Source organism: Myotis yumanensis, unplaced genomic scaffold, assembly GCF_028538775.1.
Source record: "Myotis yumanensis isolate MYYU_CA2020_CCGP unplaced genomic scaffold, mMyoYum1.0.hap1 SCAF_10, whole genome shotgun sequence".
Classification (NCBI taxonomy): Eukaryota; Metazoa; Chordata; class Mammalia; order Chiroptera; family Vespertilionidae; genus Myotis; species Myotis yumanensis.
This window is the reverse complement of record NW_027223761.1, coordinates 56,710,524-56,728,619: the sequence shown is the minus strand read 5'-3', so window position 1 is coordinate 56,728,619 and position 18,096 is coordinate 56,710,524. Positions and strand designations below refer to the sequence as shown.

The following is an 18,096-nucleotide window of genomic DNA, read 5'->3' as shown; positions in this document are numbered from 1 at the left end:
CTTTTCTTTTTATGGCTAGCTTTTCTGCTGCTTGCATAACACTGGATCTAATCGTGTTGAGCATAGGTATTTGTACTTTAATACTATTAAGAACCCCTCCATCTCTGGAAATACTAGACTGTTTTAATTGATAACAAGCATGCTTTTACTTAAAAAGATTTGGGCACTAAACAAACAGATAAATGAACAGACATACAAAAAATATGTGAATTCTGAATAAAAGCTTTCTAAGGAAACTAACATTAAGTACCTGATTTTTAAAATATTATTTTATTTCATAGAAATACCTACCATTAAATATTATTAACCACTTTAATTAACACTCAGATATGTTGTAACTCTCTTGGTCTTCTCTATTGTGTGAGCTCTCTCTTTAGTTTTCTCATGCACACACGCAAACACACACATATAGAAACCCAGGGAGATAGAACTATACAAAATGTGTTCTTCAGGTTTTAAGTAAATTGCTGCTTATAATGGCCTGTTGTATTAGCCGTGACTATCTAATGCAAAGAATAGTGTGAGTAAGGTTCTAACGAAATCCAGCCATGCAGTTTCATTTTTGTTTGTTAGCATTGGAGTTAACATTTCTGTGAGTTTTAATTTTGTTCCATTTAAATACATTTATAAAGCCCATTCCATGTATAGAGAGTATTGTCCCAGGCTTTTTGGATATAAAAATAGATGAGTGATGGCCTCTACTTTGGAGCAGCGGACAACCTGGTAGACAAATATAGGTTTAAAAATAATGACATGCCCTGCAGAGTTATAGATGCTGTGCCATAGATCTGGACTAAATAAGTAATGGACCAAATGTGCAAAATGTAACAATGCTAGCACAAAGGGGTTAGAGTTAATTCTACTTGAGTAAGGATGTAGAATATTTTCATTACAGTATGAATGAAAGGACTACATTAGTGTATCTGCCCCAATTGTCTGTACAATTGATTTTTAAGGGAGTCAGAGTGACTACAACCCAAATTCTACATCCATTAATTAGTGGCTTATTTGGAATATAATTTGAGTCTAACTGGGAACGACATGGTTGACTTGGAATGGCACTGGAATCAGAGGCACTGGGTTTTAGTCCTCACCTGGGTGACCTTGGGCAAATCATCCTGCCATTTGGGGCCTACCTTCCTATATAAAACGTGGGCACTATACTAGATACTGGTGACCGGTCTCTTAGTCTCAGAGTTCACAAATGTTATGAATCTCTAAAACCTCTATTTTCCCCCCCTTGCTTTCAGTTAAACCTACTGAAAGCAAAGGGTGGGGGGAGGAGGGGAAATGGAGGCTCTGTATCAAAGGAACAATCAAGCTAGCAGATTTGGAAGGTGTTAATTCGTATGAAGGCTTTGTGATTTTATCTCACACAAAATAGTCCAGTTCTTGATTTGAGTGTTCAATTCAGGCAAAAGCATTGACTCCTGTGGTGTGTTTATTACAGAAGCTGAGTTTATGAAGTGGAAGAAATATCAGAACAATCTCATGTTAATTAAATCAGTGATTCTCAGTGCTGGCTGCACATTAAAACCACATGAGAAGGCTTTAAAATGCAGGTGCCTAAACTTCGCAGTGGACCAATTGAATATGATTTTTCGTTAGAAATTCGATGCGTGGAGCCCATGCAATTGCTTTTAGGTTTTTTTTGTTTTGTTTTGTTTTTAATTTTTTTAATGTATTTTTATTGATTTCAGAGAGGAAGGGAAAGGGCGAGAGGGTTAGAAGCATCAATGATGAGAGGGAATCATTGATTGGCTGCCTCTTGCCTGCCCCCTACTAGGAATTGAGCCTGCAACCCAAGCATGTGCCCTTAACTATGATTGAACCCAGGACCCTTGAGTCAGAAGGCCAACGCTCTATCCAGTGAGCTAGACCAGCTGGGGCTTGTTTTGGTTTTTGAAGCTCCCTACATGATTTCAATGCTGAGAATTACTGAATTAATCAATATAAATAACTGATCTTGCCCCGTTTAGCTCAGTGGTTGCCCATCGGCCCATGAACGTGGAGGTCACAGTTTCATTCCCAGTTAGGACACATGCCCAGGCTTTGGGCTCAATTCCCAGTAGGGGGTGTGCAGGAGGCGGCCAACTGACAACCCATGTCTCTCTCTCATTGATGTTTCTATCTCTCTATCTCTCTCCCTTTCTCTCTCTAAAATCAATTAAAATATTTTTAAGAAATGGTCTTAATTTTAAAAGGACTATAACACAAGAGGTTGTGTGAATAAATGGAAACAAACAACTAGAATTGGTTTTCATTGTCACTTCACACAGTGATACCACTCACAGTAGGTGAATACAAATGTTCATTCACTTCACCTTCCTTATTTAAACTACCATTTGCTTAGTTTTCTTCAATGGCCTTTGTCCACCCTACACCCTATTTCATTTTTTAACACCAGTTACTACATAGCAGGTTAAACATAGAACTACATTGAACCTAATGTTATAACAACCTAGTCCAACACTTACTTATTAGACCCAATAATTTTTATGTAGAAATAAAATTGGCTGAAACCGGTTTGGCTCAGTGGATAGAGCGTCGGCCTGTGGACTGAAAGGTTCCGGGTTCGATTCCGGTCAAGGGCATGTACCTGGGTTGCGGGCATATCCCCAGTCAGAGATGTGCAGGAGGCAGCTGATCGATGTTTCTCTCTCATCGATGTTTCTAACTCTCTATCTCTCTCCCTTCCTCTCTGTAAAAAATCAATAAAATATCTTAAAAAAAAAAAGAAATAAAATTGGCTGCAATCATAAAAGCAAAAAAAAGGGAACAATTTTCCACTCGATAATTAATAAATGATTTGAAAATAATTACAAATATAATTCTGGTATCACTAAGGAGTATGCATCTCATGTAATTAAATATCAGTTAATATCCATCTATTAGATGTTGTAATTTTTTTTTTTTTTGGTAATTTAGATAATCCTCCTGACTTTCTGGGTCAAGTGAAGCTGCATAGTTAAGGAAAGCATTATAACTCACTGAAAACCCCACATCCAACGTTAGCAATATTTTAAGCAGTAGCAGAGGTTGTGAGAGCTAGATGAGAGTTTTGTACTTTATAGATTAAGGCAGGAGGTCTGAAGGCTTATTGAAATAGATTTCTTTTTTGCAAGGACCTCTTTTTCCAGACTTTCCTACACAAATACACTCATTAATCTTGGTAAATAGCTGACATTAGTGACCACAGATATTATACAGCGACCGAGACCCTTTGATGTGTGGGCTGGCGCTCTAACCACTGAGTAACACCAGCCAAAACAGCTGTTTTTATGATTTACCTACTTGAGCCTTAGGGTTCTTATATGTTTTTTAAGAAGAAGATTTAATTTAAAGAATATTCCCCCAATTTTCCTGCCTATTAATCCCCAGACATTTAGCAAATGATAATACTTCCCTAGGACCCTCCACTAAAGATTCTAACCAAAGGGTTTGGGATAAGGCCAGGGATTTGTACTTTAATATGTGCTCTGTATGGATTTTGTTGTGAAGAAAATTTCAGAAACACTGATGTAGATCATTTATTTATTTAATCATCTAAACATTCATTCATCCATTCTTTCAACAAATATTTAATAAGCCCTTACCATTTGCCTGTCACCATCCTAGGTTCTGGGGGATGAATCAAATACTCTATTTATTAGACCTTAGGAACCTGGTAGAAGATATCAGACGAATAAGCTCACAGATATCTATGTAACTACAATTGTGAAGTGTGCGCTAAAGGAAAAATACAAGGTATGTTGAGAGTTCTTAATGGGAGACCTTTTCTATTCTTGGCAGAAGAGGTGAGGAGGGAGGTTTACACAGCCCTGTCTGAAGAAGTGATTACTAAGTCTCCTTTATGCTCTGATACTGTATGTCCAGCACACCTTACCTGCCAAGAGGAGAAGAAGGACGCTGGGCTGAGAAGGTTAGGGTTTGCTGGGTTGCGCCCTCCCATTAATTCATCTGTGCAGATGTCACAGTTTTCAGCATCTCTCCAATCCCAGTATGGAATGGTGAAGTTCTCATCCCCTGTTATCTCCTGGATGCCTTGTTCCCACAGCAATAAGAAGAATCTGTGCCAAGGCAGGAAACCCGGCGCTTCATGAGCAAAATCAATGTCTTTCCAGATTTCAGAACCCCCAAGCAGTGTGTCCATTGACACATAATAGTGCATCCAGACAAAGAGGTTATAAATGCTGATGTCTTTAAACATGGGTGTTGACCCATTATTCATTTGGCGATGGGTGCCTATGGGGATGACATAGTCTGGGCTGGTAGTACGCTTTGCTAAATTGAGGTAGGCAAGAAATTTGTTCTTCTCTGGAACACTCAAATCAAAGATGTTCCTTCTCACCAAGAGTCGTCTGTTTGTACAATTTGGTCCCCAAAAGCCAAACTTGCAATTTCCACAGTTGAATCCCATGAAGTTGCCAGAGCACTGGCAGGTCCTGTTATAGAAGACGGAGGGCCAAGACTCCCGGTCATCCACCCCTGTGAAGGGGAATTGAGGCCCATGGGGTGCATTGGACAGAACAACGTCCTGACAGGATCCCCTGCCGGAAAGCTGGCCGCAGGGACTCCCATCACCGCTCCATGGTGGGCAGCATTCCTTCTCTATCAGGTTCTTGGAGGACACACAGGCTCGAGGGAATTGGCCTTCGGAGGTCTGGAAACTCCACAGCAGGCAGTACAACACAGCAGGTAGCATTCTTCCTCTAGTCCTCACAAGGCCTGTTTGGGCTGTGCAGTTGAGCAACACAATTTTCTTTCAGCTAACCCTCCAGTGACTATCACATGTTTTGGCTAAGTCCTATATAATGCCACTCCCTCCTCCAGCATCAAACACTCTCAGTGTTTGATGATCTTAAGCTTTCATCTTCTGAAACCCACATGACTAACTTTTCTTTAGAGTTGGCATGTATCCTGCAAGTGGGATAGCCCTAGGTTAAAGTGAGAAACACTGTTCACCATTAATAGTTTCTCATGGTTAGAATGCTAATAAAATAATGTTATTAATGATAGTAATGCCGGATCTATGTAAACCCAGTTCACTGACTATGAAGTGAATGATACTTTGAATTTGAAAATAAGAAGTAGTGTCAGTAACAGAGCTTCTCCTATTAAGAAAACTCAGGAAGTGTTAGATATAATGGTTGTAAGGTAGATGCTTTTCAGAGACCGTAAATAGAATAGGCCACAGCATTTGCAGGTCAGCTTTGGAAAAAAAAAATCTTTTCAGAGCCTAAAGATTATTTCTTATATGTGATTATATTGCAGCTTCTTTATTTTCTATAAAGACAAAAATCTTTCTGCTACTCCTCCCTGATTATCTTGGTGCAGTTGGCTGCTTGCTAGCTCTCTAAGTACTCATTTTCTGACAATTCCTAAGGATAAGTCACTTTGATAAGCAGATGACCTGTCTTATTTTGAGGACTTTTACTATTTAAAATTCCAAAGGAAACTCTTTTTGTTTTTAATGCTGTAGTCATTGCAAAGTTTTCAATTTAGTGAGTGAATGAAAAAAAATTATTATACAGGGTGTCCCCCCCCAAAGAATGTATATACACTCTAACAGCTGATAGCTCAATTTTAAAAATGAAATGTATTTTAATAAACACAGCCTTTATAATTATTCAATGTGTGCATATACATTTTTGGGACACCCTATATTTATTCTACAAATATTTATTGATCATATAAATTCTTTCAGGAATTCTTTCTCTGGGTGTATAGTGAACTGGATAAATTAAAATGCATGAATAGAAATATAACTTTACCACTTACACTAGTTTTCAAATGAGTAGTATAGATCATAAGTACCTGAGACTCTCTACATATGTGTGTGTGTGTGTGTGTGTATATATATACATATATATATATATATATATATATATATTCTTTACATATATATAAAGAATATATTTCAGAGAGGAAGGGAGAGAGAAAGAGAAACATCAGTGATAAGAGAATCATTGATTGGCTGCCCCTGCACACCTCCTACTGGGGGTTGAGCCCACAACCCAGGCATGTACCCTGATCCGGAATTGAACTATGACCTCCGGTTGACAGGTTGACGTTCAACCACTGAAGCACACCAGCCAGGCAGTACATAAGACTTTTAATGGTAGGACATCTTGTGAACTGAGGATCCTTGAAAGAATTGCATAGTAGTTGTTTTTTAATTAATAGTATTCACATTTTATTTAGGGAGTGCCTTGAATAAAACCTTAAATGGTGGGGATAAGTTTGAAAGACTAATGAGAATTGAGACATTACTTCAGGTAGGCAAAACTATGGAGGTGGGAGCTGTGTTTCATTGGCAGAGTTAGAGCGTTGGATTCAGATAGGCTCCCCATGGAGGGGCTTAAAAACTAGCTAGTTTGAACTAAGGTGAATTAGAGGATAAGAGTAGTCAAATCAAAGTTGCCTCTCTGAGACTTCTCACTTTCCTTATCCTACTCCATACTCAAAGCTGGGTGGTCCCAGGAATATAAAGAACAAGTGAGAGAAGTGAAAATGGAGGAAAGCAGCAGTGCCAGGGCTCTTGGCTGCAGGGTTCTAGGGAAGGTCATCATTATCCTGGTGACCTTGAAATATCAGCCTTGTCTGCTCTCTTCCTTTTCTGCTGGAGTGGATCTGGTGAAAAATGTCAAGGTCCCTCCATACAACTCTCCTGAGACTCAAAGCAGCCTTTTTGGTTGGAAAGAGCAGTATGGGTGAGAAGGAAGAGAAGTTTCCATGGGAATGCTGCCTCTGGCTGGGATCAGGAAGTCATCACATGATCTCCACAAGGAGGCTTAATCTTTTTTCTTCCTCCTTTCACAGCCACAAAGAGATTAAAACATGCTCCTTGTCTCTGGGGAGTCTTGAATCTGTATTACTTTTAACCACATGGGGCCTTTTGTAATTCTGTTCCATCTACTTGCAGACAGAATTCAACTTCTCATGTTCAACTTAATGAAGAATTTTGCTTTACACTTGCCCCCTATCAGGCTTCTCAGTAAATAACTTAGAAAGCCTCCATCACACCCCTGGGCTTCTGTGACTACAACCCCAAGTCTGTTTTCTTAATCTTCAAAGTGTGCTCAGAGGAATGGCTAAAATGTAGTTTGTCCTCTTAATTTCTTTTACAAGGTTGATTTCTTTAAATTAACAGACCTTGTTGTTATTCTGAAATATAGGACACTAACTCCTCTGGCCCATATGTACATGTCTTATTGTCAATACAAACTTCTTAAAGGTCAAACCTCATTTAGGCTGGTTATTCTCTGAACTATAGTTGTACATCCTCTAGGTGTCTGGTTTATAGAATTGGGTGTCCTATTGAAACCAAAGTGCTGTGATCGGGTCCGCGTTTGGTGTCTGGCAAAATCAAGAATGAGTTCACAGAAAAGATGTTAAGAAAAGCAAAGTTGATTGAAAGATAAATGGACTCCCTGCAGCAGAGAGTAGCAGGGAGAGGGCCCAAGCAGTTGCTGGTTATGATTCTTTGTCTAGGGGTAGATTTATGTTTTGCTGGCTTCTGATTGGTTCTTTCACAAAATTCTGCCTTATCAACATCCATACATTTTAAAGCTCACATCTCTGGGATGCACCTTCTTCCCACCTAGCCGGATTGCCTTAGCAACTCCTGCCTAACTGGGTCTAATCCAGTGGTCGGCAAACTGAGGCTCAGCAAACCATGGCTCACGAGCCACATGCGGCTCTTTGGCCCCTTGAGTGTGGCTCTTCCACAAAATACCGACTTCTGTGCATGGGCCATGAAATTTCAATCGCACTGTACGTGTGCGCCCACACGTGGTATTTTGTGGAAGAGCCACGCTGAGGGGCCAAAGAGCCGCATGTGGCTCTTGAGCAGCGGTTTGCCGACCACGGGCTAGTCTTTCCTGCCTATGGTCTCATCCCTGACTACCTAGCCCTCTTCTATCTCCTCACTATCCTTTCCTGGAGGATTATTATATGAGTCAATCTGTCAGTTAATGCAATCTCTATTAACCAAAATTAGAGGCTCAGTAAATACTTTGCAAATATTTGTTGAGCATCTATTATCTGGCATATGCTGAGCAATGGGGATGCCATGGTAAGCACAATAGAGAGGTTTCTACCTTGTGAAGCATGTTAATGTCTATGATAATATTTTAATTTTAGTAATTTTAAATCATATTTATAACTATGTACATAGATTTTCCATAGTTTCCCCCCTCTGGTTAAATGACTTTTTAAGCTGTTACTATGGACAGAACTATGAGGGAAGATGGCAGGACCTATCTAGTCTCATGAATTAGAGTTAAGGTTTTCCAGGATTAGTTACATTTCAAGTGACCTCTGAAAGATGAGTAGAAGTCTGGTGAGTGAAGAGAACAGTGGATATGAGAGCATTCCAGATAAAAGGGTTATATCATAAGAAAAGACCCCAAAGTGAAAGAATCATGGCATGTTCAAGGACATTTAGGGTGGCTATAACCCACAAAGCTATGTTGATGTGATATAAGTATGGAGGTATATATGTAGATGAGAGCATAGTCCTTAAATGGTTTAAAGCAGAGTTTTGAAATTATCATGTGCAAATTAAAAAATTCTACTCAAGCTGCTGAGATGACAACAGATGTGGGGGGTGGGAGCAAGAGTAGATGTAGAAATAACTGTTAGAGATTTTTGGAATAATCCAGGCAAGAAATCATGTGGATTGAACCAGAGTGATGATCCATGAGATAGATGGAAGTGAGTGGATTTGAGAGATATATAGGGGATGAATTCAAGAAGAATGAAAGGGGAAGGGGAACAAGATTTGGGGTTGACATCTAGGTTTCTGGCTTGTGCCATTAACTAAAATAAGAAATAATCAAGGGTAAAATGTTCATGGGAATTGAATATGGGTTCATTTTAAACATATTGAATTTGAAAGTTTAAGCTATTGTCTAGCCACAATTGTCCTCTATTTTCTGAAGTTTGCATTGATCATTCACACACTCACTGGTTTTGACCTAGTCAACCTTGCTCTTTTCCCTCACTCTGATCATTTGTCTCTGCTTATTTATTTGATGATAGTTTAAACATTCTTCTCTAGGCTTGTTCAATTTTAAAAGTAGCTACAATTTATTGAATATAAGTAACATAATCAGCTCAGTTTGAATAACTCCCATTTTAAAAATAACTTTTATTATGGAAATACTTAAAATAGTCAAACTAGAAAAAAAATAATGAGTTAGCCTGTACCCATCATCAAGATTCAACAATTTGAGTTACATACTTGAAATCTGTATGGTTCTGTGAACTCATGTCCCTCCAATAAATTCAATTAAAAAATCATCAACTATTACCTTTCTCTAGGCATTGTTTCTCCTGTCCCACCAAAATAAAAAGAAGTTCTTTAGTATTTTAAAACTAATTTCATATTTTCTCTATAACTTCTCAGTATACATAGTTAACAAGTAAGCACTTAAAAATATAACCACAATAGCAGTACAGCATCTCAGACAAAAAGAGAGAACAATAATTCCTTACTAGTAGTACCATCTAATTTTAAGTCTGTGATTAATTTACTTTAATTATATTAAGAAAAAAATTTTTTTCAAGATCCAAACAAGGTCTATGCATTGCTTTCGGTTAGTGTATTTCTTAAGTTTAAAGATATCTGTGGGGTTTTTTTTCTTCTTTTTATATGCAACTTATATAGAGAAGAAACTGGATTTTGTCCTGTAGAATTTCCCCACTTTGCAGGGTTGCCTAATTTTATCCCTATGGTATCACTAGACATGTTTCTTTATCCTGTATTTTCTATCATCTCATAGGTTTTCAATAACAATCTTTTGCATTTTCTATAATTAGGAATTAGATCTAGAGAGTTGGTTAAATTCAGCGTCAATTTTGTTATTGTTTTTGTTAAGGGTTACTTCACAGTCTTGCTGTGTACTACTTTCTCAAAGACAGCAGAGGAACCAATTGTATGGTTCCTTTGCAGTAGCAGTTTTTTTAATTTTATCAGTGGTTTGAAGTGCTTTCAGACTGTCTGAACAATTCTCAATTCTTATCTACTGTATAATTCCATGACAAAATTTTACCTCATGGTTTCATTATTTACTGATAATTGTTTCCTACATCCATTGTTTCATTTAAAAAATACAATAATAGCCCTAACCGGTTTGGCTCAGTGGATAGAGTGTCAGTCTGCAGACTCAAGGGTCCCAGGTTCGATTCCGGTCAAGGCCAAGTACCTTGGTTGGGGGCACAACCCCAGTAGGGTGTGTGCAGGAGGCAGCTGATCGATGTTTCTCTCTCATCGATGTTTCTAACTCTCTATCCCCCTCCCTTCCTCTCTGTAAAAAAAATCAATAAAATACATTTTTTAAAAATACAATAATAGTGAACTTTGTACTTTTACATGCATTTATTAATTGTATTTTTTTGTAAAGAATAACTTTTCCTCTGACATACATACAAAAAAGGAAGGGTAAATGCTCAATTCTTGTTCTTTTTTTTTTTTTTTTAAATATGGAATGCTTCACGAATTTGCATGTCATCCTTGTGCAGGGGCCATGCTAATCTTCTCTGTATCATTCCAATTTTAGTATATGTGCTGCCGAAGCGATCACTCAATTCTTGTTCTTTATCAATATCCAGAATAATGATTTGGTGCCTTAACCACCTCTAATCATAACTTATATACATATTTGTTTTAACTATCATGATGACTTCTATACTTTTATGTATTTGGTATGTTTCTTTTCAAGGTAAAAATTGATACATCTTTGCCCAATATTCAGCTAATTGGTAGACATCAACCAAGCTACATTATGATATGTTGGGTAATAATTATCATGATTGTGTTTATGTGTACTCATGTGTAGAGTTGAAGGGAAAATATGTAGCTATCAACTCTCTACAGTTTAAGTTTAGACTCATTCATTATTCAATAAATATTGAACATCGACCATGCCAAGGTCCTATACTAGATACCTGGGGGATACAAAGTTGTGTAATTCACAAGCCTCAATTTCCCCTGGATTTGAAGGTATGAAGGCACTCCCTAAGTTTTTATCCAAAGTCTGCCAGTTATTAGTTCTTAGGCCCCATGGCAATAAAAATAGGGGAAGGATAATAAGGATATATTTATGATTTGTTCAATAATTTCATTTGAAGCATATACTTACGATTTGTTTCATAGTTTAAGATATTACTGCCAGAGTATTCTTAGCCTTGTCACATAAGGCTCTTTGGAGCTCTTTGGAGTGTTTAACATGCATTTTAAAATGTTATAGTACATGTTAAACACATAATACAAATTCTGACACATATAAGTACTCAATAAATGTTAACTGTTATTATTAAAAACCACAAATCGGGTGCTTATAGTGTTCATTGCTACAGGGTTCTCATTACTTTTAGACCTTCTCAGTGTTAAGAACTAACAAATAACTACTTTAATAGTTATATATAATTAGTTTTCATTATTATAAATTCGCCCCTTCTTCTCTACCTGACATTTTCACTTTCCCTTTTCTTCTAATTAAAACCTGATTCTCTAAGATACTGAACTTTGGCCATTACACCAAGATGTCATGCTTCCTTAGAATTCTGAGTTTAGCACATGCTCTTTGTCCTTCTAAGAATGCTTTTCTCTTTTATTCACTTGCACAATCTAGTCACACTGTAACTACAGGTCTCCTTCAAGGATGGGTGAGGGACTTCTTTTTTTTTTTTATCCTCTCATTGTAACCTAAGTTCACCTTTGTCATTGTAATCATCATTGCAATAATCTATTAATTTGTCTGATGCTTCCTTCAGACCAATCCTTTGAGGGCAAAAATGTGATTTAATGCCAAGTACCTGGTGTAGTGTCTGGCACTTTAAAAATATCTTCATTAGATGGCAAATGCATGGATTGATGAATGGATAGATCTATTTGCTCTTCATTTTCCTTATCTTGTGAAATGTATTTTAAAGTTCTAAAATTTTAAACATGTAGAAGATAAAAAATAAAATGAGTATCCATAAAACCACTATACTGATTTAATAAATCATATCATTTTAGGCTAATAATGATTTTTTAAGATCAGATTGTACCATTTTAGAGACAGGAAAGGCGGAGTTGGAGGAAGATAGGAAAAAGTATAAATGATACTAGCTCCCATTTTGAACATAGTATCAGATACTGAGTCAGGAGAGCAGAATCCAGCAGTAAACTCAGCGTAACTGCTAAAAGTGAGAAGGCCCCTGTGAAAAGAGATTGATGGAAGAAAGGGACACATTTTGCCAGTACTCTGATAGAAGTTTAGCTAAACAAAAGGTGAGGACCAGTATTTCGTAGGATTTATTCAACAATCATTTTCATGCAAAATTACTTATCGGATGTCCACTTTGATCTAGGCATTTCACATACAATTTTTAAAAATGTAATCAAACAAGCCTGCAAGGTACATGTAACCACCTATAGTCATGAAAACTGATGTTAATAATTAAGATCAAACTACCATTAAATTGCAGAGGTCATATCTGTCTGTATAATTTAAAATCTCACAAAAATACTCTATTTTATTGTTACCTTCTATGTTAATGCAATTTTACTTGCTGATTATACTTTGCTGTACTAATCCTGTTTCTATCTGATCTTGATGTCATATTTTGCTTCTGCCATATTCTCATGCTCATAACTATTATGAAGGTCATCTTTGGGTACTTGCCTTATCTTTGATAAGCTTCTAGATGTATAGATAGATGATCTTAGTTATCTCCAGTTCTAGTTTAAAGGTTATCTTTTGCAATAGATTACCTCAATCATACACTAAATCTCCCTTCAACATTGGTTCTCATAGACTGTTGGCTGTTAAGCAAATTGTGCTTACCACAGTGCTGAATGACTTGTATTTTCTTTGCTTCAATTGACTGTCTATAAATTATCCAGAGGGTATTAACCTTTTTCCATTTCCTGATTGTGCACTATTCTACTACACCCAGAGCTAGTCTTACTATCGCTTAATGATCTAAATAGCATTAACAAAGGGCAAAATATGCATTGCAGGAACAATGGGTATTAGTTTAGACACATCATAAAAAATGGGTAAGTAGGAAGACAGACAGAACTGTAGGGGATGCTGAGAGACAGCACAGCCAGTGCCTCATAAAAAAAAAAATCTATTATTATCATCAAAGGGTAAAAAACAACATAAATAAATGTATTATAATGGAAAATAAACACATAGAACTCTTAGAAAGAAAATAGGTTTAAAAAAATGGATCTATGATAGAGTCAGGTAGACAACTGGTCAACTCTGGGTTAGAAGAGTCAACCTGGTAAGCTGGAAAACACTGGGTCACACATTAATTCAAATTAGTTCTGGTTCTGCCATGTTCTGTGATATTTTGCCAAGCACCTAACCCAGGGGTGGGCAAACTTTTTGACTCGGGGGCCACAATGGGTTCTTAAACTGGACCGGAGGGCCGGAACAAAAGCATGGATGGAGTGTTTGTGTGAACTAATATAAATTCAAAGTAAACATCATTACATAAAAGGGTACGGTCTTTTTTTTTTTTTTTTTTTAGTTTTATTCATTTCAAACAGGCCAGATCCGGCCCGCGGGCCATAGTTTGCCCATGGCTGACCTAACCTCTCTAATTTTAACCTTTCACAGTTCTAGAATGGAAGTGATAATGCTGACCTGGTCCACTTCCAAATGTTAAAATAATGCTGCTTTTCCATAGCTTTAGTATAAATAACAAAGTACACTCACAAAATCAATCTCCTTGTGTCTTAACATTTAAACTATTTCATTTAAAATCTGAGCTCCCATCACAACCCACAATTTCAGATTGGCCATTTGAAACCAATTGTCTTTTTCTGAACAGCTCCTATTGTTCCTGCATATCTCGTGATCCCTGTGATAAATAGAATAAAGAGTGTAATTCCTAACATTATTCCCACTCCCACTAAATTAACATAGTTTGCCTATCACTTATGATGAAGAACAGAAATGAACCTAGTGGTTATGCTTCAAGTGATATCTTTTCAAATGGATGCAGAATGTCCTATATAAGACAATGATTGAAAACATGTTTACCTAAATAGCCTATAGAATGCTTCCCTTCTCAATTCACTTTTTTTCAAGTAGTTACATACATTACTGAGCTAAGTATAGGCTTATAAACATTTTTACCTAATCCCAACTTTTGTGCTGTCTTTAGAGTTTAGAGTCCTGCCTATCCTTTTAAGTTAATTTCATATGACATTTAATCTGATGGTCTGTTGACTGTTCCCAAGATTAATTTGCACTGAAAACATTAATTTTAAATCATCTTTCTAATTTTATTTCTGGAAAAAATCACATTCACTACAGCAAACATGTATTTATACGGATGAGGCAAATATAGGTTTACAGTTGTTCATATGAAGAATAATACAATACTAAATATATAATAATAGAAGAATAAACTCTGTTTGGGATGTACTCAATTGTAAACTCACTTTTGCCCCATCCTGTATTACTCAGTGCTTCACACTGTATTCAGAAGAATAAAGGGCAGTCCTACTTTTAAGGAGTCAGAATAACACATATTCCTTTGTTTCTTCATTTAATCAATTATCAAATATTGAGAGTTTTTATTTTTCCAAACAATGTGTGTGACAACAGAGAATAACAGTGACAAATGAGCCGTGGTCTCTGCTCTAAAGTAGTTCACATTCTGGCAAGAGATTCAGAGAAATCAAGAGACAATTACAGGACAGCTTGTGAAGTGCATGTCATTAATAATATTGAATGTGGTATCAGTCAGGGTCCTGGCAGGAAACAGCTGACACACTCAAGCTGACTTTTTGAGGGTTAGTTTCATAAAAGAACTATTTACAATTTTGGGAGCAGGGTTAAAGAAAGTGAACAAGGGATAATGTAGTACCCTCGGCAAGAAGGGCAAGGGAAGGAAACAATTACTGGAACACAAAGGTCACTGTATTGACTGAGCCAGCTGGCAGGAGCTGAGTCTTGCAGAAGGATACAGACAACCTCTGGCTAACCGGCAAAGAGGGATTTGGGGACTAAATACCCTGACCCTGACTTCACTTTCCTCTGTCCTCTGATCTTTCTGCCTGTGCACTTCTGTGGATGAAGCCAAGCTCAAGCCAAAGGAGCCTGGAGCCCCTTACTGAGGGTCTTATCAGTAAGTCTCCTAGAGCCCAGAACAGGGTAAAGAAGGCAAAGAACGGGCCTAGGAGGCCGAAGGAATGGTATCTAGCACAAATGCCTACTCTCTGTTTTTCATATCATTTATCTTTGCAATGAACTGTATGAAATGGTTATTATGATCAAGGAAATGGGGTTCAGAAAAGTTAAATGACTTACCCGAGGAGATGCAACTGATAACTGATGGATCCAGGGAATGAACACACCAGTGTGGTTACGAGATCTATATGTTGGAATTTGTGTGAAGGAAATTATGGAAACACAGTGAAGACATATAACCCAGATCATCTATGAAGGGACTTGGGGAGACTAGATTGTCAGGAAAGGTTGCCTGAGGAGAGAGAATGCCTGAATCGAATTTCGACAGAAGAATGATATAAATAAACAGAAGAAGGGGAAGAAAGTATAGCTCAGGCAGAGGGAGAAGCAAAACACAAAGATGACAACATGAATTTAAGACTTCCAGTAATTGATTATGACTGAAAGAGGCAGGGCAGGAGAAATGAGAAAAAATGACTTCTATACCAGCATGTAAAAAATAGATATGACTTGGGAACTTTTAGGTGAGTTAAAGGCTGCATGCTATTACCTCACGGTGTATAGATATTAAAGCTTATGTGGACAAATGAATAGAATTATTTTAGGTGAAAATAAGATAAAAGAAGATTTATAGAAAGACCATTACAAACAAAAGCACAAAATGCTTCTTCATTATTGAAACCCAACTCTTTTTTCATTGGAATTCAATTCATCACCCTCAAGGACTAGGCCAACATTTTTTAGAAGGTGTATCATTATAACATGTAAAATTCTTATTACTGTGCACAGTTTTATAATAACTTTGTGCTATAAAAGTGGCTCATAGTCCTAAACCCATTATAAATAATATTGTATTTATGATGGGATTAGCAAGGCTTTAGCCTGAGAGTTCTATAATAATAGATTGGATATAGCTTGGTCCCCATAGCATTTAGATATAAATTCTGTTATTTTTGTCAAACATCTCCCTTTACCCAATGATTGACCAATAATATAGCCTTTATCTAGAATCAATCATGATCAAAGCAAAATCAAACACATAAGAAAAAACAATAGGCTTTTGTTCAAGACCAAAGTTTTGCCCTATACTAGCCATTACCCTCATTTTGATCCTCAGTTTTTCTTTTTGAAAAATAGGGATAATAAAATCAGCTCACAGAATTACTATGAGAATAAACTTAGATAATGTCTTTAAAATAGGAGGCTTCTAGCCCTCAGTTCCTCAAAAATCCCATACCCGTTTCACTTTGTATTTTATATATCTTTTTTCTGAAGGTCATGTCATTATTTGACTTAAGAAGGACAGGTAAAATTTTTAAATATGGAATATATATATATATATATATATATATATATATTCCATTTGTTTCTTATATGAAGTACTTCTTTAAAAATGTCAGACAATAAAATTTTGAATTATCAACTTCCCTTTCATCTCAGATGATCTCAATTTATTCATAGTTGAGCTTAGTAACAAGTATATCTTTGGGCTACTTAGATTCTATATCATATTATTTCTATTTTATATGATAGAGAATCAGACAGTCTAAGGGAGTAAGAAACTTTTCCCTGATCCTCTGAGTGGTCTGTAGCTGTAACTGAATTCTCAAACATACAATTCCCCATTCTTTGTGACCACTTGAACTCCTAAAGGATCTGATATTTACAAAGCCTTTGATATCATCAGATAAAAATTGCTACTATACACAAAGTCATATTTATGTCATATGATCAGAAGCACTGAAACACAGAGAAAATATATCCTTTATGCCGTAGGAAGGCAACTCTGATGCAGCCTGAAGTGTTGGGCTTTATGTTAGCATAAAAGAAGCTGGGATGAGCCAATTGCCCCACATCAATACAGTTTATGAAGCAGTCCTGAGGAAAGAGAGACTGTGGGAAAATCTGCTAGTTTCCCATAGAAACTTTTAGCTATACCACATTATATACCACATCAATCCAATTGTGTCTTCCCAACATGCTTCCCTTCTTTCACCCTGTCAAGAAAACATGGTTTATTACAAACTAGGAATGTACAGAGCACTGACAGCTTTCAGATACTTTTAACTGTATGATTCAGTTTTACTTCCTGGTGTTATAATGACTAAATGCACATACTGTGCAAAGGGTGAGCTAAGGACATTGAGTCTACATCAGGATGACAGAAAACAGGGGAGCTTTTCTTTGATTTGACAGCCTGGGCCCTACAGCAGAGTCAGTCTACCTTGTCTATGCCACTCTTTAGTGGCTTAGAATCTTTTCACAAGGGCTGGGTTAACAGACTTATTTTTGTAATGAAAGTCTCCTTATTTTCTTTTAGTGTCTAAATTAAGGAGAAATGAGAATATGTCACATATAAGCTTTTTGTTATGAGACTCCTAGGGATTCATTTGATTGTTTTCCTCTCCGGGTTATAAATATAATATGTAGTTGTAGAAACATGAAGTAAAAAACTGATGCAGATTCTCAGCATGCTTTATAATAAACTTAATCTTTACAATAAACATATATATACATCTTTACTATATATATATATATATATATATATATATATATATATATATATATATTAGAGGCCCGGTGCGCAAAAATTTGTTCCGGGGCGGGGGGAGTCTCTCAGCCCGGCCTGTGCCCATTCACAGTCCAAGACCCCTTGGGGGATGTCCACCTGTCAACTTGGGCCCACTCCCCGGGGGATCAGGCCTAAGCTTGTAGTCAGACATCCTTCTGACAGCCAGGGAGCCCTCAGAGGATGTCCAACTAAAGGCTTAGGCCCCCAAGGGAACGGGTCTAAACCGTTAGTTGGACATTCTTAGTGCTGCCACGGAGGTGGAAGAGGCTCTTGCCACCACCACTGCGCTGGCCAGCCATGAGCCAGCTTCTGGCTGAG

General features: G+C 37.1%; 1 protein-coding gene and 1 non-coding gene across 3 annotated transcripts in view; both read right to left on the bottom strand.

The window, feature by feature from the left end:
• Positions 1-18,096, bottom strand: part of TYR (tyrosinase) — a 92,975-nt gene that overhangs the window by 63,217 nt on the left and 11,662 nt on the right. Inside the window, exons 1-2 of one of the 2 annotated variants that reach the window (XM_070425836.1) lie at positions 15,327-15,406; positions 3,887-4,737 (exon numbers count right to left, since the gene is read on the bottom strand). In XM_070425836.1, coding sequence (XP_070281937.1) covers positions 3,887-4,705 — 819 coding nt within the window. In that variant the 5' untranslated portion in view covers positions 4,706-4,737; positions 15,327-15,406. Of the gene's footprint in view, positions 1-3,886; positions 4,738-15,326; positions 15,407-18,096 lie in introns of those variants that run through there. The other variant, XM_070425835.1, reaches the window with a different exon arrangement.
• On the bottom strand, positions 10,483-10,589 carry LOC139019188 (U6 spliceosomal RNA). Its single transcript, XR_011473067.1, has one exon. It is a non-coding gene; the product is annotated as a U6 spliceosomal RNA (small nuclear RNA).